This window comes from Podarcis bocagei (genome assembly GCF_964188305.1).
Source record: "Podarcis bocagei genome assembly, chromosome: 1".
Classification (NCBI taxonomy): domain Eukaryota; kingdom Metazoa; phylum Chordata; class Lepidosauria; order Squamata; family Lacertidae; genus Podarcis; species Podarcis bocagei.
Window position 1 is genome coordinate 11,410,574 of NC_138125.1, and position 21,229 is coordinate 11,431,802.

At 47.8% G+C, this 21,229-nt stretch overlaps 1 protein-coding gene across 1 annotated transcript in view; it reads left to right on the forward strand.

Moving 5' to 3' along the window:
• The first annotated feature begins 7,019 nt into the window (after nucleotides 1-7,019).
• MTHFD1 (methylenetetrahydrofolate dehydrogenase, cyclohydrolase and formyltetrahydrofolate synthetase 1) overlaps nucleotides 7,020-21,229 on the forward strand; it is a 68,600-nt gene continuing 54,390 nt past the window's right edge. The window contains exons 1-7 of the mRNA XM_081191959.1: nucleotides 7,020-7,161; nucleotides 15,120-15,204; nucleotides 16,099-16,158; nucleotides 17,272-17,325; nucleotides 18,302-18,438; nucleotides 19,584-19,684; nucleotides 20,655-20,791. Of these exons, the coding sequence (XP_081048085.1) occupies nucleotides 7,121-7,161; nucleotides 15,120-15,204; nucleotides 16,099-16,158; nucleotides 17,272-17,325; nucleotides 18,302-18,438; nucleotides 19,584-19,684; nucleotides 20,655-20,791 (615 nt within the window). The 5' untranslated portion in view covers nucleotides 7,020-7,120. The remainder of the gene's footprint in view (nucleotides 7,162-15,119; nucleotides 15,205-16,098; nucleotides 16,159-17,271; nucleotides 17,326-18,301; nucleotides 18,439-19,583; nucleotides 19,685-20,654; nucleotides 20,792-21,229) is intronic.

Below are 21,229 nucleotides of genomic sequence, written 5' to 3' on the forward strand. Positions count from 1 at the left end.
CCAGATACTGATCTTTGACATCTCCTATATATATTTATAGCAGGCATCACCCAGGCAAAATTAAGCAGATTTATCTGAAGGCAGCCCTGTATTGGCATTTCTTTATTTTTTTTAATCCTGACTGTGTATAAACCGTTGCAAATTATTTTTTTTAAGAATGGAACCAGTTGTTTTATGCCTCTCTGGTGCTGCTATTTTAATGATGCAATTCATGTCTTTGTCTTTAACCTCACTATCTTTACTGTATTTTTGTGTCCTGAATCTGGAGGGAGCTGAAAGGCAAGTGTATTGATATTATTTTATTTTATACGCTTCCTTTCAAAAATATATTATCTTCCCATCACGGTTTACAACATATAAAAACAATTTAAAACCGCATAAAGCACCAAGCAGTACACTAATAATGACAGCAGCAGTGATAAAACACCTTATTACTTCCAATTCATTTTCATCGGCTGGCCCAATAAAAATGGAAAATAGAAGCCCCTGGCTTTCGCAAACCTTCAATAAATGCAACTGCGAATAAGAATGTGTTTTAGAGTCTGCTGAAATGGTAGCAAGGAGACAGCTGGTCATAGGAGCAAATGAAGCTGAAAGCTGCTCTTCAGCGCTTCAGGCCCTCCTATTGAGCCATTGCAGTGACACAGAATGTTCACAAACATTCCAATTTCTGAAAGAGGATTGGTAAAACACTGGACTGAAGGTGAGATAATATGAGAGAAACGGAAAGGACAGGCTAATCCTAAGGTTGAGTTTCTGTGACAAAGCCGGATTTCAAAAGATTCAAACTTTCTCAGTTTTTGCATTTATCTAGTGGCAAAAAGTTTCTCTTTTTTTAATAAATTTTTTATTGGTTTTTCACAGTTTTTATAAACACAAACATTGCACACTACAAAACAAACAAACAAACAAACAAACACATAAACAAACATGTATGTCAGAGCTGCCCTAGGTCCCAGCTCACAAAGGACCAACGCCAGTTCGTTGTTATGTACAAAAGTCTTTATTGAAGTTCAGTTCCACTTTCACAGCCGCAGCGTGCAGCTCTACGTCTGAAACTCTAGACCGCTGAAGCTCCGTCTGAATCTCCTCCCCCCAGACACCAGTTTAAGACTCTAGCCTTGCTCCACCTCTTCCTTTGCTCTTTCCTCCTCTGGGTCCTCCTGTCAGCTGGGGTCTCGCCCTTCCTAGACTCTTCTGACGCTGAGTCCCCTGAGTCTTCCCCGTGCCTCCGGCGGGCTTTAGGACCTGGTTCCCAATCCGGGTTTTCTGCTGTCCCACGCGCCTGTACATTCGAACTTGGCGCGCGCGCCCAGCCGGCAACCTTCCTCCTGACCGTTACACTGCTCCTGTCACTGCTTTCCCCTTCGGGGAGGCTAGCTGGACCTGACCTCCCCTCCGTTCCCCCACTCTCCGATAGAGGCGTGGTCAGCCCTGACTCATCTTCTCTCCCTGCTGGCGAAGACGCTGGCCCTGACACATGGGACTCTTCCCCCCCACTACGCTCTGGTGGGGAAGCTGGTCCTGATTTCCAGCTGCTGCTTTGGGAGTCCCCGCTGGCCCCTTGTTTCTGGTGTGTCCCCCCTGGGACCCCCCTTGCCCTGACCATCGGCGCCTCCTTCTGGGAATCTTCTGATTCGCTGGAGAAGCTCATGGAATCTCTCGGGTCACTGCCATACTCCCCTACGCTGCCCTCTGATTCTTCCCCTTCGCTCTCCATTTCCTCTCTCCCCTGTGCCTCTGTTCCTGAGCCCCTGACAATGTATAATTTCAAATCCTTATTTCTTAAACCTTACTTCAGCGACTTCCCCATACCTCCCCTTTCTGTATCCCAATTCCCAAATTTATTTCAACAAATCCTACCCCCTAGTTTTATCGAATTTTCCCTTAGTCTTTTCTTTTACTTAACCTTTTACAGCTGTAATCCCCTTATGTCTAAAACTTCAACATTTTAGCATTCATTAATTTTACAATGTTTCTTAAGATAACTTTTAAATTTCTTCCAATCTTCATCCGCCGTCTCTTTCCCCTGGTCACGGATTCTGCCGGTCATTTCAGCCAGTCCCATGTAGTCTATCACCTTCATCTGCCATTCTTCCAGAGTGGGTAGATCTTGTGTCTTCCAATACTTTGCAATGAGTATTCTTGCTGCTGTTGTAGCGTACATAAAAAAAGTTCTGTCTTTCTTTGGCACCAATTGGCCGACAATGCCCAAGAGAAAGGCCTCTGGTTTCTTAGGGAAAGTACATTTAAGTACCTTTTTCATTTCATTATATATCATTTCCCAGAAAGCCTTAATCTTCGGGCACGTCCACCAAAGGTGGTAGAAAGTACCTTCAGTTTCTTTACATTTCCAGCACTTATTATCAGGCAAATGATAGATTTTTGCTAGCTTGACTGGGGTCATGTACCACTTATAGATCATTTTCATAATATTTTCCTTTAGGGCATTACACGCCGTAAATTTCAAACCAGTGGTCCACAACTGTTCCCCGTCAGCAAACATGATGTTATGACCAGTGTCCTGTGCCCACTTAATCATAGCTGATTTTACTGTTTCATCTTGTGTATTCCATTTCAACAGCAAATTATACATTCTTGACAAATTCTTAGCATTGGGTTCTAACAGTTCTGTTTCTAGTTTTGATTTCTCCAACTGGAAGCCAATTTTCCTGTCCTGTTTATACACTTCCATTATTTGATAGTAATGGAGCCAGTCTCACACTTTCTCTTTCAATTTCTCAAAACTCTGTAGTTTCAGTTTATCTCCTTCCTGTTCCAAAATTTCCCAATATTTTGGCCATTTGGCCTCCATATTGAGCTTTTTCACGGCTTTTGCCTCCATTGGCGACAACCACCTTGGGGTTTTGTTTTCCAACAAATCCTTATATCTAATCCAAACATTATATAATGCTTTCCTGACAATATGATTTTTAAAAGCTTTGTGTGCTTTAACCTTATCATACCATAGATATGCATGCCATCCAAATACATTATTAAAACCTTACAAGTCCAAGATATCTGTGTTCTCGAGGAGCAGCCACTCTTTCATCCAGCAAAAAGCTGCTGATTCATAGTACAATTTTAAGTCCGGCAGGGCAAATCCCCCTCTTTCCTTTGCATCCGTTAAAATCTTAAATTTTATTCTGGGTTTTTTGCCCTGCCAGACAAATTTCGATATGTCCTTCTGCCACCTCTTGAAACAGTCCATCTTGTCAAGAATTTGCAATGCTTGAAACAAGTTTCACTCCTTATGTTTCTCCCTGCCAGCTAACTCTTCAAACAGGAGACCTGCCTGAAATTTAAAAAGAGAGGTTGCAGCCACAGTTAGAGGGCTGACTTTCTGATTTGTACCTGGCCAAGGTTTTAAAGAAAGATTGATGGCCAAACTACAGTTACGTTAAACACACTGTTTGTTTGCTTGTAAATTTTATTTATGATTTTCAGGTTTTATACATTTCGATAATTTTACAGTTCAAAACTTGACTTCCTTCCCCCTTTCTGCAGTTCCTTAAATTTATTTCCAATATATTCTGCATAGCCAAATTAACTTAATTTGTTCATTTATTCATCTACTTTAAATATAGATTCTTATGAAACTGCAGGTTATTACAATAATCCTGCCAATGTTCTTATCGGTTTACAATTTATCTGTAAATATTCAACAAACCATTTCCATTATTTTATAAAAAGTTGTTAGCTTGATTTCTTATTTTTCCGGTAAGTTTTGCCATTTCTACATATTCCGTAAGTTTTTGTATCCATTCTTCCTTTGCTGGTACTTCTGCTTCTTTCCATTTTGGGACAAGTAACACTCTTGCCGCTGTAGTAGCATACATGAATAAGTTTCTGTACAGTTTAGGTAGTTCTGTCCCTATAATTCCCAAAAGAAAAGCTTCTGGGTTTTTTTGTGTTTTTTTTGTTTTTACAAAAAGGTACAGTCATACCTCAGGTTACAGAGGCTTCAGGGTGCGCGTTTTCAGGTTGCGCACTGCACTGAACCCAGAAACACTAAATCACGCTTTGGACATGCGCAGAAGCGCCAAATGGTGTCACATGCGTGCAGACATGGCGCTGTGGGTTGCGAACATGCCTCCCGCACGGATCACGTTCGCGACCTGATTGTCCACTGTAATGTGCTTACTCCAAGTGCAGTTTGCCCCACAGATGCCAGGGCAACTAATTCTTTTCTGGGGCCACCGTTGCACCCCACAGGTCTTATCATCTGGGCAGCCCAGGAGCTCCAGACACACTGCCCTGGTTTGTGTCCTGGAGAGGTCACTTCCATGCACTTTTACTTCACCCCTGGAGGCACACTCCATTGTCTCTAGGACGGATGCCAACATACTATTTGAAGAGACACAGTTTTCCCACAGCTAAACTAGCTTGTGGATTGTGGGGTGGGGGAGATGGGAGCCTAAATAAAAATGCCTTAATTGTCCCAGTGCTCAGACGACAGCCTGAGTTTTGAAGGGGAGCCCCTGGAACGTCCCCATAGGAACAAAGCAGGATTTACTCCCCAGCACAGTAAACGCGCACAGAATCGGGGCTGGGTGAGCCTTCAGCACTGATGGGGCCCGACACATAGCTGTCAACCGTCCCTTATTTGGCGGGAAACTCCCTTATCCCAGTGCCGTGTCCCGCTGTTGTCCCTTATTGATGATGTCCCTTAAATTTCCCGGGTTTCATGCTCGCCCGGCTCAGGAGGGAAGCAGCGGCTCGGGGTCCTCCGCCGCGAGAGAGCGCGTGCGCACGAGCTGCCGTGTCTCCGTCTCTCCCTTTTCCCCCTCAGGGGCGGGTCATGAGGAGACGGGTGGCAGCGGCTGAGGAGGCGGCCTGAGGGAGGAGGAAGAGGAGGGGATGGGGAGGGGCGCAGAAGCTTGGCGCTTCAGCGGCCACCGCGGCACCGCAACCGCCTCATGCTGGGTTCGTGGGCGGCGTGGGCGAGAGTCTCTCTCCCACCCTCCCTCCCTCTCTCTCGGGTGGGGGAGGGCCGATGGAACTCCTTGCACCAGGACAACAGCAGCCCCGACGAGCTGCTTAGCATAATAATAATAATAATAATAATTTATTATTTATACCCCGCCCATCTGGCTGGGCCTCCCCAGCCACTCTGGGCGGCTTCCATAAAAACCAAAAATACAATAAAATATCACACGTTAAAAACTTCCCTGAACAGGGCTGCCTTAAGATGTCTCCTGAATGTCAGGTAGTTGTTTATCGCTTTGACATCTGCTGGAAGGGCGTTCCACAGGGCGGGCGCCACTACCGAGAAGGCCCTCTGCCTGGTTCCCTGTAGCTTTGCTTCTCGCAATGAGGGAACCGCCAGAAGGCCCTCGGCGCTGGACCTCAGCGTCCGGGCAGAATGATGGGGGTGGAGACGCTCCTTCAGGTATACTGGACCGAGGCCGTTTAGGGCTTTAAAGGTCAGCACCAACACTTTGAATTGTGCTCGGAAACGTACTGGGAGCCAATGCAGGTCTTTCAAGACCGGTGTTATATGGTCTCGGCGGCCGCTCCCAGTCACCAGTCTAGCTGCCGCATTCTGGATTAGTTGTAGTTTCCGAGTCACCTTCAAAGGTAGCCCCACGTAGAGTGCATTGCAGTAGTCCAAGCGGGAGATAACCAGAGCATGCACCACTCTGGCGAGACAGTCCGCACGCAGATAGGGTCTCAGCCTACGTACCAGATGGAGCTGGTAAACAGCTGCCCTGGACACAGATTTGACCTGTGCCTCCATGGACACCTGTGAGTCCAAAATGACTCCCAGGCTGCGCACCTGGTCCTTCAGGGGCACAGTTACCCCATTCAGGACCAGGGAATCCTCCACACCTGCCCGCCTCCTGTCCCCCAAAAACAGTACTTCTGTCTTGTCAGGATTCAACCTCAATCTGTTAGCCGCCATCCATCCTCCAACCGCGTCCAGACACTCACACAGGACCTTCACCGCCTTCACTGGTTCTGATTTAAAAGAGAGGTAGAGCATACCCTCCAACTAGAGCAGCATCTTAATGGAATGATTTCCCCCTCTGCATCCCTTTCATAACTCTATTTTTATAAATTATTTGTCCATCCATAGTTCAAATTTTTACTACAGTGGTACCTCGGGTTAAGTACTTAATTCGTTCTGGAGGTCCGTACTTAACCTGAAACTGTTCTTAACCTGAAGCACCACTTTAGTTAATGGGGCCTCCTGCTGCCACTGCACTGCCGGAGCACGATTTCTGCTCTCATCCTGAAGCAAAGTTCTTAACTTGAAGCACTACTTCTGGGTTAGCAGAGTCTGTAACCTGAAGCATATGTAACCTGAAGCGTATGTAACCCGAGGTACCACTGTACAAGTTTTCTGTCAATCCTACCAATGTATGTAACTCTTGACAATAGCTTTCCCCATTCTTTTTTAAAGAGGTCCTCTTCCTGGTTTCTAATTCTGCCTGTAAGCTTTGCCATCTCCACGTCGTTCATCAGTTTTGTCTGCCACTCTTCTTTGGTCGGAGTTGTAGACCCTTAGGATCATCTAGTCCAACCCCCTGCAAAACACAGTCAGTCGCAGCCAAAGCAACATGGCTCCATCAGTGGCGGATTTCTGCATAAGCTAAGCCAAAAGCCCTTACTTTGGCTGCTGATCCCTTATTTTCGAATCTGTAAATTGACAACTATGGTCCGACACAACCACCCTTCTTTCCACCCCGTGACCTCTCTTCCACCAGATCGAGAGGCAGCGAGGGATCCCCACCGGCCCCAGCTACTCAGGAGGAGGCGCAGGGAGGCGGTTGCCCTCGCTCGGGGGAACCGACGCACCTTGGATCGCGCACAAAGGGGCGGATCGGGGGCCTCGAGGGGGCGGGCGCGCCGGAGGAAGAGGCGGCCAGTCGTGTTGGAGATCCGCTGGCTCCCTCCTCCTGCTGCCTCCGCCCCTGGCGAGGAGGGGAGGGCGCGGGCGGGGATCGGCCGGGGTCGACCGGCCTGGGCTTGCGGGGGAAAGAGGAAAAAGTTTCGCGGCCACGTGCGTGTCCCGTGCGGAGGGGCGGGGCCGGCGGGCCGGGCCTCTTTTGACCCCTCGGCAGGCACCATCGGGGCTTCACTGAGCGCAGGAGCTGCATTCGCCCGAGGTGTCGCCATGCCTCCCGCCGAGATCATCAGCGGCAAGGCCGTTTCTGAGTAGGTCGCCGCCGCCGCCCCCTCGGGGCTTTGGGGAGGGCCGGGCTTTGCGCGCGGGGAGGCGGGAAGGAAGGAGACGCGTGTATGCATCGCTCTCGGGGCCTGCAAGGGCGCACCTGGACTCGGGTCCCGGCCGCCGGGGCTGTAAGTGGGGGGAGGTGTTTTGCGCCCCACTTCTCCAAGAGGGCCAGACACCCCCCCCCCTAGGATGAAGGATACCGGGTTTGCTGCGCGCCCCAGCGCGCGTCCGGACAGGAGTCGCCCGCCTGGAGTTCTGCGGGACTTGCGCGCCACTTGGCGTAGATTTCACCAGGTTGGTAGAGTGGGAAGGGACCTCGGGGATCAGCTGCGCTTTTTCCCAGCGGGGGACTCGAACCCACGACCGTGAGGTTAAGAGTCTCGTGCTTGGAGGGAGGGAGCCCTCCCACGCAGACTCCCCCAAAGCCACGTGCCGTTTCCCTTCGCTTCCATCCAACTTATTCGTTGTTGCATGAAGTTGCCGTTCGTTTTAACTTTAAATAAAAATCGCCCGCCTTCCTCCCATCGCCTGGAGGCCAAATGTGTGTCCTGTGCCCGGTTTCCAGGTGGTCTCCCATCCAGGCACGGGCCAGACTCGGCGCTGCTGAGCCTCTGCAAGCTGGTGGCGTCATGGGACTGTAAATCGAACATGAGACCGGCCTTTTCCTCCAGGGCAGGGCTAGCCTCCCGTGGCTCTCTCCAGCTGCTGTTGGGCTGGCAACTCAGATCAGCTCCAGCCAGCATGGCGAGTCATCAGGGATAGATCAGTCGCTAAAGCATAGAACCAAAGAATTGTCGAGTTGGAAGGGACCCTGAGGGTCATCCAGTCCAACCCCCTGCAACGCAGGAATATGCAGCTGCCCCATGCAGGAATCGAACCTGCAACCTTGGCATTATCAGCACCATGCTCTAACCAACTGAGCTATGAGGCTCTTTTATTTCAGGGTCATTGGTTCAAGCAAGAAATTTCTGCATTGCAGGGGGTTAGACTAGATGACCGTCATCCCTTCCAACCCTACAATTCTATGATTTTTACCCCTGCACCCTGAGGGTTGCATTCCATTCTGGGCAACGTTTTATTTTTTACTATTATCATTATATATTTATTTACTTGCAAGGAAAGTGGCTTCCGGACAAAAATAAGAACCGCTAAAAACTTATGGGCAGGGACAACAATCAGAATTTAAACTATATGCATAGATAAAATACCTTAAAAGCATACGGGTAACTGCACGGCACCAACCCTTTCTTTAAAAGCAGTCTGTTCCCAGCAGCCCGTTGGAACGTGAAGGTGGGAGGGCAGCAAGGGGGGAGCGAGTCAGGCTTCTTGGGGGAGGGAGTCTGGGAGCTGCCACCACCGAGAAGGCCCTGTCCTGCGTCCCCCACCAAAAATGCCTGTGAGGGTGGTGGAACCGAGAGAATATATCAAAGCCATGGATGCCTAGATATAGATTGGTACCCGGTGGAGCTGTCGTAGAAAGGGAGCCATTATGCTCCCTGGAGCCTTTGGGGAGCTATGCCTCAGTGCTGTGCAAGGAGGAAGGCAAAAGTGGCCAGAGCAGCGAATGCGAATGCTGCCTTTCTACAGCAGGAGAGCTTCTCAGCATGTGTTCCTTCACCCTGTCTCTGTTCTCCATCTACACAAAAAAGAAGTACAGCGGACGCTTGGGTTGCGAACGTGATCCATGCGGGAGGCACGTTCGCAACCCGCAGTGCCACGTCTGTGGGTTGCGATTCGGTGTTTCTGCGCATGCACAAAACACGATTTAGCATGCGCGAGCGCTCAAACTCAGAAGTAACCCATTCCGGTACTTCCGGGTTTGGCACGGTACACAACCCAAAAACGCGCAACCTGTGTCTGTAACCCGAGGTATGACTGTATTATCAGACTTGGAGAGGACACATTGCAGCCTGGCAGAAATACTGGGACAGGACCAGGGCGGAGGGCTGTGGCCTGCAGAGATTTCCAAGGGACTTGTCTACTGTCTCCCTTTATTGCTCTGCTGGCTTAATATTAACCCAGCAGCTGGTCCGTGACTAATTAACATTTGATTCCTTGATCCTGAAATCATACGTGTCTTAAACTATGTCCTCTTTTGAAACCTTTGCTTTTAAAGCTCACTTTTTTCCAGGGGCCTGGCTGAAGAAGCTGCTTTTAGTTTTATTCCTCTGTCATTGTACCTGCATGCTGCACAAAACAAAACAAAAAACCTCACCTGTTAGATTTCTGCCTGCGCCCAGGAGGCTTGTTAGACCTCTTTGCAGCATGAGGAGCAGAAGCTGCCTCCCTTGTTCCGTCCGTGTGAGGTTTTCTGCTTCTGCAAAAGACTGCTCCCTTCCTCTCCTCTCCCCAAGCTGCCCCAGAGGGTTGGGGAAAGTCTTGAAATCTTTGTGCTGTTGAAATGATGGGGTCAGTGTTATATTGGATTCCACCATGAGTGTTGCCATAGTCCTGCAGCCTCTTTTCTGAAGCTCATCACTACCCTTGCGTGCTGCAGTGCATTGGAGCTGAAAATTATGCAAACCATGGGATGCTGTCTTCTGTCCAAGCCAGCAGGACCAATGGTCAGGGGTGATGGGAACTGTATTCCAGCAACATCTGCAAGGCCGCAGGTTCCCAGTCCCCTATATATATATATATATATATATATATATATATATATATATATTGGTTTCGTAGATTTTCACGGGTACAGGAATGCAGGTTTTGGTGTCTTCGGGTATCTTCCCGTGTAAGAGTTGGGGTGTCTAGGCGACGTTTCGACGAGGTCTCACTCGTCATCTTCAGGCTGGTGCTTTCGGCTTCTTGTTACTAGAACAGAGCAGGATCTCAGTGTTTGAGTTCCTATAAATACTGTTGAGGGGGTGTGGTGTATAGCCTCCAACGTTCTGGGCAGAGAGGAAGTTCCCAGGTTATTGTGCCTTTTCTTCTAGTGTGCCGCGGAACAGTGGTTAGGAAACACTGGGTTAAAAGAACGTTTTTGCCTGGTGCCTAAAGGTGTATAATGAAGGTGCCAGGTGAATGTCCTTTGGGAGAGTCCAACACTGTCATCCAGGAATCTCAACTAGATCATCCATGGCAGATGGCCACCCAACCTCTGCTTAGAAACCCCCAAGGAAGGAGAGCACAACCTCCCAAGGGAGGTTTTGCAGGCAAAGGACAAAGTATGATCTTAAGAGACAACTCCAGATCTGAACAAGCCCTGGGGAAAGTCTCTGCTGATGAAGAAGGGCTGTAGCTCTTTTGTGGAACATCTACCTTGCATGCAGGGACACGGGTGGCGCTGTGGGTTAAACCACAGAGCCTAGGACTTGCCCATCAGAAGGTCAGCGGTTCGAATCCCCGCGACGGGGTGAGCTCCCATTGCTCGGTCCCAGCTCCTGCCAACCTAGTAGTTCAAAAGCACGTCAAAGTGCAAGTAGATAAATAGGTACTGCTCTGGCGGGAAGGTAGATGGCGTTTCCGTGCGCTGCTCTGGTTTGCCAGAAGCGGCTTAGTCATGCTGGCCACATGACCCAGAAGCTGTACGCTGGCTTCCTCGGCCAATAGAGTGAGATGAGCGCCGCAACCCCAGAGTCGGTCACGACTGGACTTAATTGTCAGGGGTACCTTTACCTTTACCTTGCATGCAGAAGTGCTCAGTTTCAATCCCTGGTATCTCCAGGTTTAGCTGGGAGAGAACCCTGTCTGAAATCCCAAGGAGACTACTGCGCTAGCTGGACCAATGGTCTCACTTGGTATAATGATAATCAGTGGCGTAGCCCCCTAACCCCCAGATGTTGCGCCCGGTACGGCCGGCCCCCCTGCAACCCCCACGCTACGCCACTGATGATAATATAATAAATTTTTATTTATACCCCGCCCTCTCCGGCCAGAGCCAGGCTCAGGGCTGCTAACACCAGTAAAATTACAATAAAAACATAAGGTGGGGGGACACCAATTTTAGAATACAGGTTAAAATACAATTTAAAATGCAGCCTCATTTTAATAGTAGCCCATAGATCAAAACCATAAGGGGAGGGAAATATAAGGGTCAGACTGAGTCCAAACCAAAGGCCAGGCAGAACAGCTCCGTCTTGCAGGTCCCACAGAAAGATGTCAAGTCCCCCAGGGCCCTAGTCTCTTGTGACAGAACGTTCCACCAAGTCGGGGCCAGTACTGAAAAGGCCCTGGCCCTAGTTAAGAGAGCATCCTTTGTCAGTGGTCCCTGGTGGTGGCAATCTTTTAGGTGGTGCTGGCAGCTGGCTCTAGCCACCCTTTTAATTTCCCACAATGCCCCAGATCGGGGTTATTATGGGATACTGCCATTGTTGGGATACTGCCAGGGAGACAAAGTCCATCATGGCCCCAAGCCGGCTGCCAGACGATCCATCGATCTCCCGTAGATACAGTATCAGCAATTAGCGACATGAGTTTCTAGAAAATATCTTGCCACATTCCAGAGCTCATGCACACTCTATCAGCAGATAATGCACAGCCAAAGTCGCACTCAGGAGAGCATTATTTACAAGTTTTATTCAGCGTTGATCAGAACAAAGAAAAACATGACTGCCTGCATCAGTGTCTCCAGACACAGAGAGAAAACGAAAGCAATAGAAAACATAAACATCCTGTGAACAGGAAATGCGCAGACTCTGACTCACAAAGCCTGCTCCCTTTTAAGGTGGAACGGAAATATCCTAACAATTTAAAGGGTGGCAAGATCCACCCATCTGGTGCTTTTTAGAGTGCTGGACTAGCAAAGAAATTAAGGGTGGGGATTGGGTGTGAATCTGCGGTGGTTCTCCTAATCTGCCCAGCGATGCCAAATGTTGGTGCCAGGTCTGCGTAGCACACTGGTTTCCTCCAGGCAGAAGTAATAATTTGCTTAGGTGTGAGTATTAACTTCTTTGCAGCCCGAACCAGATTTTTATCCAAAAGAAGAAGAAGAAAGCAAGTATCAAACACATGCCTAGAATCTAGGCCTCCCCCCCACATCCCTGGAAATTGCTGGTGGACTTATGATCCATTCTCATAATTCTGGGTTCTGCGGATTTTCCCTTGTGCATTTTTACAAGTGCATTGTCAAAACCTACATAATGAATAAACGGGTTATGTCAGCCTTTGCCAACCTTCTGCTCTCCAGATGTCAAAACTAGTTCCCAACATCTGGAGGGTGCCAGGATGGGCAAAGTAAGAAGCAGAAAGCTATAAAATCAAAGCAAAACACTTTTAAACAGAGGTCAGTAGTTGAAGATCTGCATACTTTGTCAAATATTACGAATATCAACAGGCTGAAAATGGGACTTAAGCTCTTTAATTAAAACCTTTTTTTATTTACAAAACCAGTTTCTCTTACCTGCAGCTGCACCCTGTGCTCAGTAGATGGCATTGCAATGCGAGTATTATTATTTCTGCAAACCGGCGTGGTGCAGTGCGCCTCAAGAGTGACTGTAATAGCAACCGGCGGATCCTTTTGATTTTGTTTTCACTGGGGTTGTTATTTTTAAATCTTATTATTTTTCAATGCACAATGAATGTGCCTGACTTAATCTTTTTAGCTTGTGTCTGAACAGCTAGCTGTTGGAGACCAGCTATATCATGAACAAGAAACAGCTACTTATCCATGAGATCCTACGTATAGCACAGATGAGAATGAATTGTGGTTTCTTTGTGTTGGCGTAGCTCATTGTGTTTGCTTTTCTGTTCCTAAATCGGGTGGCGTGAGAGCCAGCATGGTGTATTTTGAGAGCCAGCGTGGTATTTCGGTTAGGGTGTCTGACTAGGAACCTGGGAGAGACCAGGGTTCGAGTCCCCCACTTGGCCATGAACATAGCTGTCAACTTACAGATTTGAAAATAAGGGACCAGCAGCCAAAATAAGGGACCTGCAGCCTCACCTGTTCCAGGCACTCCTGTCTTCCACTGCCTCTTGCAGTCTGGTCAAACTCATGCTGGTAGCTTCGAGAACACTGTCCAACCAACTTTGTAACCAGAGGTTCAACTGCATAGAATCTGAATCACATGCACCACAAGGCCTATGCAGCCTCAACTTAAGATGGCTCCCCAGCCTGGCCTTGCACTGCAAAGTTTGCAGCAGCACGTGCAACAAAATGGCGTCCAGCATTCAAAAACCTCCTCAGCTTGCATTAACTAGCCACACACAAGGCATGCAAGCTCCACCCCCCCCCCAGTTGTTCTTAGACTTCTTATTGGGTGAGCAACACAGCCAAGCAACACAGTTGGAGCCTCCCTCCTCCCTGGCCGGCAGGGAGGGAGGGAGAGGAGCTGCTTCCTTTGAAATTTAAGGGACATTTAAGGGACATCCATCAATAAGGGACAGCGGTGGGACATGGCGCTGGAATAAGGGACTGTCCCTTCAAATAAGGGACACTTGACAGCTATGGCCATGGTCTGGTGCGTCTTATAGAGCGAAAAATATGATAATAATAATAATAATAAATTTATTTATTTATACCCTGTCCATCTGGCTGAGTTTCCCCAGCCACTCTGGGCGGCTTCCAATCAAGTGTTAAAAACAATACAGCATTAAATATTAAAAACTTCCCTAAACAGGGCTGCCTTCAGACATCTTTTAAAAAGAAGATAGCTGCTTATTTGCTTCACATCTGAAGGGAGGGCGTTCCACAGGGCGGGTGCCACTACCGAGAAGGCCCCCTGCCTGGTTCCCTGTAACCTGACTTCTCGCAATGAGGGAACCGCCAGAAGGCTCTCAGCGCTGGACCTCAGTGTCTCGGCAGAGCGATGGGGGTGGAGACGCTCCTTCAGGTATACAGGACCGAGGCCATTTAGGGCTTTAAAGGTCAGCACCAACACTTTGAATTGTGCTCGGAAATGTACTGGGAGCCAATGCAGAGTAACAAATGGCGTGTTTACACAGATGTTTCCTGTGAAAATGCATGGATTTCCTTGCTGCCTCTTGAAAACTGCTTTACAGTGGTACCTCGGGTTAAGAACTTACGTAATTGGTTCTGGAGGTCCGTTCTTAACCTGAAACTGTTCTTAACCTGAGGTACCACTTTAGCTAATGGGGCCTCCTGCTGCCGCCATGCCGCCAGAGCACGATTTCTATTCTCATCCTGAAGCAAAGTTCTTAACCCGAGGTACTATTTCTGGGTTAGCGGAGTCTGTAACCTGAAGTGCCTGTAACCCGAGGTACCACTGACTCTGTGATTGGACCTTGGCGTCTTGGAATCCATAGCTCAGTGACAGAGTGTCTGCTTTGCACGCAGAAGGTTGCGGGTTCTAGTCCCCAGCATCTCTCCAGAGAGCTGCTGCCAGTCAGTGTGGACAGTACAGTGGTACCTCGGGTTACAGACGCTTCAGGTTACAGACTCCGCTAACCCAGAAACATTACCTCAGGTTAAGAACTTGCTTCAGGTTGAGAACAGAAATCGGGCAGCGGCAGCAGGAGGCCCCATTAGCTAAAGTGGTGCTTCAGGTTAAGAACAGTTTCAGGTTAAGAACAGACCTCCAGAACGAATTAAGTTCTTAACCCGAGGTACCACTGTACTGAGCTAGGTGGACCAAAGGTCTGATTCGGTATAAGGCAGCTCCCTGGGTTCTTACAGTTTTGCTTTGTCACAATTTCTCTCCCCACCTTCATACATTATGGCAGCCTTCCCCAACCTGGTGCCTCCCAGGACTACACTTCCCATCATCCTGACCATTGGCCAGGCTGGCTGGGGCTGATGGGAGTTGTAGTCCAAGTAGGGGAAGTTTCCTCTCTGGGCAGAGGTAGCAAAGTAGTAGTCAGGGGTTCCCCATTTCCCACTTCCGCGATGAATAACGTGGGAACATAGGTTCCAAGATTAAGTCTTCCAGAAAGTTCCAAGTTGGTTTGAACCCTGGCACATCTGTTTGGAACTCTCCTCCTCCTAGTTTTTCCTGCTGCTGGATTTGTGACTTTCTTTTCTCACTCCGATCTCTTCCTTTCCTAGGCAAGTGAGGCAGAGGCTCAAGAGCCAAGTGGCAGAAATGAAGGAGAGAGTCCCAGGCTTCAGACCAGGCCTTGCAATTCTACAGGTTAGTGGCTATATCTACAATTTTGAGATTTGTTTTCATCTAAAGCAGATGCTCACGGGGTCAGACGTTACAGCATCCTTCACCCACTTGGATGTCCTCCAGATATTTTGGACAGAATTTCACGCAAAAACAGTTTTTCTGCACAGTGGTCCCGCGGGTTACAGACGCTTCAGGTTACAGACTCGGCTAACCCAGAAATAGTACCTCGGGTTAAGAACTTTGCTTCAGGATGAGAACAGAAATTGCACGGCTGTGGCAGCGGGAGGCCCCATTAGCTAAAGTGGTACCTCAGGTTAAGAACAGTTTCAGGATAAGAGCGGATCTCCAGAATGAATTAAGTTCTTAACCCGAGGTACCACTGTATTATATATGTATCAAAATCTGAAACTTTGGCATTGGCCTGTCTGGAACGGTGTGGTCTGTGGCCACTTTGTGTCTTGAATTACCGCTTATTATCTGCGAAGCAGTTTTTGGGAGGAGGAAATTAAAATTTATAGGGGATGAGGAAAGGCTTAACCCTTTCCCCCATTTGCTACTGCCCATTCCCCCAGTTGGAATTTCAGTGACCGAAGCGGAACGTAAGGAAGCAGACGGTTCTTGCGTAATATGGGATTTGGTATGGAGGCCTAATGTTGGAGGGCAGGGTTGCTAATTTTGTGTGAGGTTCCCACCTCCGTACCATTACATGCCTTAAAGGAGGGTCCTATTATCCTCTGGGCGAGCTTGGGGGGCAAGGAGACACCCTGTCGGTGGTTGCACAAGTGGGGGGGACGAGAAACTTTTCTTTCATTGACTTCCTTGAGCTAAGTTATCTTAGGAACCGAACCAAAAATAAGTGAAACCAATAAATTGCCTTCTGTTTGTGATTTTTTTTCTCTCTTCCTCCTTCTAAAGGTTGGTGATCGGGATGATTCAAATCTCTACATTAGCATGAAACTCAAGGCTGCTGCTGAGGTAATATTACCCACACACCCAAATAGCGTAGGGTTCTCTGGAGTGTTTCATTCCCCCTTTTCACTTTAGTGTTGTTGATAATAATAATAATTTATTATTTATACCCCGCCCATCTGGCTGAGTTTCCCCAGCCACTCTGGGCGGCTCCCAATCAAGTGTTAAAACAGTACAGCGTTAAATAATAAAAACTTCCCTGAACAGGGCTGCCTTCAGATGTCTTTTAAAGATAGGATAGCTGTTTATTTCCTTCACATTTGAGAAAGGCTTTGAGGCACAGTGGGTATAGCCTGGCAGACCACGTCAGAGCCCAGGAAACAGTGACTCGGGGAGAGCACCTGGGTGTTGCTTCAGCGCCATGCGTAGCCGTGGTAGTTCTGCACTCCTCTCGCCATTCCTGGCTGTGGCAGCGGCGCATGGAAAGGATGCAGCGTTCTAGGAGGAACGTTGTGATGGGCAACAGGAGGGCCAGTCTGCAAGGGGGGAGTGAGTTCGAAACATCGGAAGCTGCCATGTGCTGAGCCAGACCATTGCTCCATCCAGTTTAGTATTATCCTCACGGACTGACAGCAACGGCAGACGCTCTTGTCACTGAGCTACATCCCTTCCCAGAACATTATGGTCTGCCACCGATCTGTGGTCGTTGCCCTGGTGCCTAGCTGCTCCAAATAAGCGCCTCCACGGAAAGTCACAGAGAGAAAGAAAGAAAGACAAAATGTTCTGAATATTATTTCTGTTTGTATCCCAAGACCAGGGAGAAGAGGGCAAGGTGGAGACATGCTGTTGCCGCCGCATGCTGCCTTGTTGATGGTGGACAGCTAAACCACCTTCACATCACAGCGTGAGAAGACGGCGCTTGTCTCCTGGTTGCCTTGGCAACGTGTTTTCCTGCCCAGTGGGCAAACACTTTCCCTCTCAGGAAAAGTTGCCCAGAGCAAGGTCCCTTTCTCTACATCTGGTGGGGGAGAAGAAGGGAGCCAAAGGTTTCGGCTCAGTTCTGCCATCTCTTTCCTGAGCCGTCCAGAATGAGAAAATTACTTGGCTGCTGTTCATCTAATCACATCACAATTCATAGAGTCTAATGATTTCTATTTTGTTCTCTCTCTTATTTTCCAGATCGGGATCAATGCCAACCACATCAAGCTGCCAAGCACTGCAACAGAAGCTGAGGTAACCCCGTTCTGCTTTACGAATCTCTCTGTGGTTTCACAGGGAGATCCTGTTGCATTTGCCGGATCATGGTTTCTTCTGAAAGTGCCTCATCGATTCCTAAATCTGCTTCCTGAGATCTTTTTCATTTGGAGGTCCCTGGGATTGAACCTGTGACCTTACTGTCACCTGCTATTGTGCTATGAAACTGCATGTTGGGAGGTTCAGGAGAAAACGATTCTATGAGATACAAAATTAAAGTGTTGGAATGAACCATCTTGTTGTCTAGATAGCTAATCTTGTTGTCTAGATAGCTAATGAGAGCCAGTGTGGTGTAGTGGTTAAGAGCGGTAGTCTCGTAATCTGGGGAACCGGGTTCGCGTCTCCGCTCCTCCACATGCAGCTGCTGGGTGACCTTGGGCTAGTCACACTTCTGTGAAGTCTCTCAGCCCCACTCACCTCACAGAGTGTTTGTTGTGGGGGAGGAAGGGAAAGGAGAATGTTAGCCGCTTTGAGACTCCTGAAGGGGAGTGAAAGGCGGGATATCAAATCCAAACTCTTCTTCTTCTAATTTCCTCCTTTCATACAGAGGAGTTATTTATAAACTTCCTCAGGGATGGAAGTGAGAGCGACCCTCAGACATCAGTGGATAATTCAAATATTTTAACGGACATAAGTGTGTTCATCCTCCTGGGACCCCTCCCAAAGCGCCCCCAACTATACACATGTACCACATGTAGAAAAAAAAACAGAGAGAAGGTTCAAAACAGTGAGGACTAGCATGATGGGTTAGCATGCTCAGTAGGCACAGAATGCTGGCAGATGTGGGGAGCAGTGGAGGATAGAAGGAAGGGAGATAGAATGGCAGACTGGAACCCTGAACAGGAGAATGCTATGCTGCAACATTTTGTTGCAGAACCTCACCTGTTTCTTTCTAATTCTCTCTCTCTCTCTCCTCCCCCCCCCCCCGGTCCTGTTCCTGCTTTTAAACGAACAGGTGTTGAGATGTATTCACAATCTGAACGACGACCCTGCTGTTCATGGGTTTATAGTACAATTGCCTTTGGATACCAACAAGCCCATCAACACGGAGAAAGTCACCAATTCTGTGGCACCTGAAAAGGATGTGGATGGGTAAGTTTGTGGAAGGGTCAAAGGTCTGCGGTAGAGCAGGTTCAATCCCTTGCAATTTCCAAGTAGAGATAGGAATGTCCTCTGTCTGGAATCCCAGAGAGCTGCCTGGAGATGAGACTGAAGTGAGAAGGTTTACTTTCTTCTTTGGCGATCACTCGTAACCGAGTAAGATTGTCCTCCATAAGCACAGATTTAAAAGTGAGTCTGTAAGTGACTGTGGAGGCAAATTCTGGTTCCGCACGTCTTTCCACAGTGGGGACATAGGTTTCCAGGAGGGAATTAATCACAGTGAGGGTTTGCCAAGCGTGCCTTCCTCTTACCACGTTTCTCCCTTTCATCCTGAGTTCGAGCATCTTCAAAGCCCATGACACCTTTGGGAAAGGCAGTTCTCCAATTGGAGCGCCCGCAGGCAAGTGTTTCCCAGTTCTCGGTGTTTATACTGCAGTGGTACCTCGGGTTACAGACGCTTCAGTTTACAGACTCCGCTAACCCAAAAATAGTACCTCAGGTTAAGAACTTTGCTTCAGGGCGAGAACAGAAATTGTGCGGCGGCGGCAGTAGGAGGCCCCATTAGCTAAAGTGGTACCTCAGGTTAAGAACAGTTTCAGATTAAGAACAGACCTCCGGCACAAATTAAGTTCTTAACCCGAGGTACCACTGTCCTTTTTTCCCCTTCAGATTTGCCTTGAGAGAGTCTTTGAACCTCTTTTGTTGACCACCAGCATTACACTTTCCATTTTTATGTTCGGAATAGAGTAGTTGCTTTGGAAGACGTTAAACAGGTATCTGTGCAACATGCCCAGTCCAACAAAGTTGGTGTTGAAGAATCAGTGCTTTGACACTGGTGATCTTTGCTTCTGAAGTGAGATCTTTGCTACTGGTGATGTTTGCTACTGAAGTGAGAAGGTTTCAGCCTTTATCATCACATGCATACCATATATGGCAAAGGGATTTCAGTCCAGAACCAGATGCTTGTACCTTTTGAAACAGATAACATTTGCATCTCGCCCCACCCCCTTTATTTATTTCGAGAGGAGGTTGCGCTTCAGTCTGCCCCAGACTTAGAACGAGGGAATAGAATTCCAGCCAGCTTTTTCCTTCCTCAGAGACCACTGACCACTGCTGCTTTGTTCTTGCCTTTTCAGCTTGAGCAGTATTAATGCAGGGAAGCTCTCGCGTGGCGACCTCGGAGACTGTTTCATCCCCTGCACGCCGAAAGGATGCATGGAGCTCATCAGGCAGACAGGTGAGCAAGGAAAAGCCACGTGGCCTCTTGCCTTGGTAAAGATGCTACTGTGAAAGAGGTCCAGGAAGAATTAAGGTCCTGGTGTGTTTTGCTGTGCTAGGGACAAAATATTAAGAAAAAGGGCTAAAATGTACAAGACAAGAACTAATGAGTGCTGGAAATCATCAGGAGAGGAAAGGTATCTTCTACCACATGTGGTGGACTTGCAAAGGTGTAAAGGCTTTCTGGGAAATGGTATATAATTAGTTAAAGAAAATGTTTAAAAAGACTTTTGTTAAAAAACCAGAAGCCTTTTTACTGGTTATAGTGGGTGAAGAGATTCTGAGGGAAGATGTATGCAACAACTGCGGTAAGAATTATTTTAGCCCCAAAATGGAAATAACAAGAAGTACCAGCGAAAGAAGAGTGGCAGATGAAGATGATGGACTTTGCAGAACCGGCGAAGCTGATAGGAAAAATCCAAAACCAGCGCAATCATGTATTCCAAAGGGATTGGAGTAAATTTATATGATATCTGAAAGATTATTGTAAGCAATTACCGTCACTAGCAGGGCTGTTTGAAGACTTGTAATGAGAGATTTTCCGTCTTTCTATATTTATGTAAATTTTGAGCCATTCTGTAATGAGCGTAATTAGAATTGGAAAACGAATAAATTGCAATGATATAAAGGTTGATTTTGAAAGCCATGAGGCGGGAGTGAAGGAAGTCAATAGGCTGTACAGAGCCAGGGTGGTATTGTGGATAATGATGATGTGAATGTATAATATTAAATGGAAAATAAATAAAAATTATATATAAAAAAAAGATTAGGAGAAAGATGCCACCGTGCCTGTGGGGAAGCAAAGTGGCTCAGCGGTGTAGCTTCTGCTTTTTTCACGCAGTGGAATCCCACAAGCCCTAGAGGCTGAAATACGTCATTACCACGGCTCGGAATTCAGGCAGAACTAAATCGTGAGTTCTGTGTTTCAGGTGTTCAGGTGGCTGGGAAAAGAGCCGTGGTGATTGGTCGCAGCAAGATAGTTGGTGCTCCAATGCACGACCTCCTGCTCTGGAACCACGCGACTGTGACGACATGCCACTCCAAGACTGCGTCCCTGGCTGAGGAGGTAAGGCTGGGAGGCCGGCGGGGTATAAATAAATTATTATTATTATTATTATTATTATTATTATTATTATTATTATTATTATTATTATTATTATTATTAATAATAATATGGTGCTTGGAAGTATAAAGTTGCCTGTGTTGATTGCATTAGTCATTGTATCACCACCCTGTTCATTGTTTCCTTGAAGTCAGCAGAGAGGATGCAAGGGACAAAGACAGGATTAGTTGGCTCTGCCCATCGTTGGCTCTGGCTCCACCTACTGTTGGCCTCCTGCATTACACCCTACTTCTTCCTCTTCCTGTTCTTGTTCTTGTAAATTTATTTATAGCTCACTCTCCCCCCTGATGGGAACAGCTAAAATGGGGGGGGATAGTAAACAGTATTCACACACACACACATGTATGTATACACAAATACACCCCCCCACACACATACATA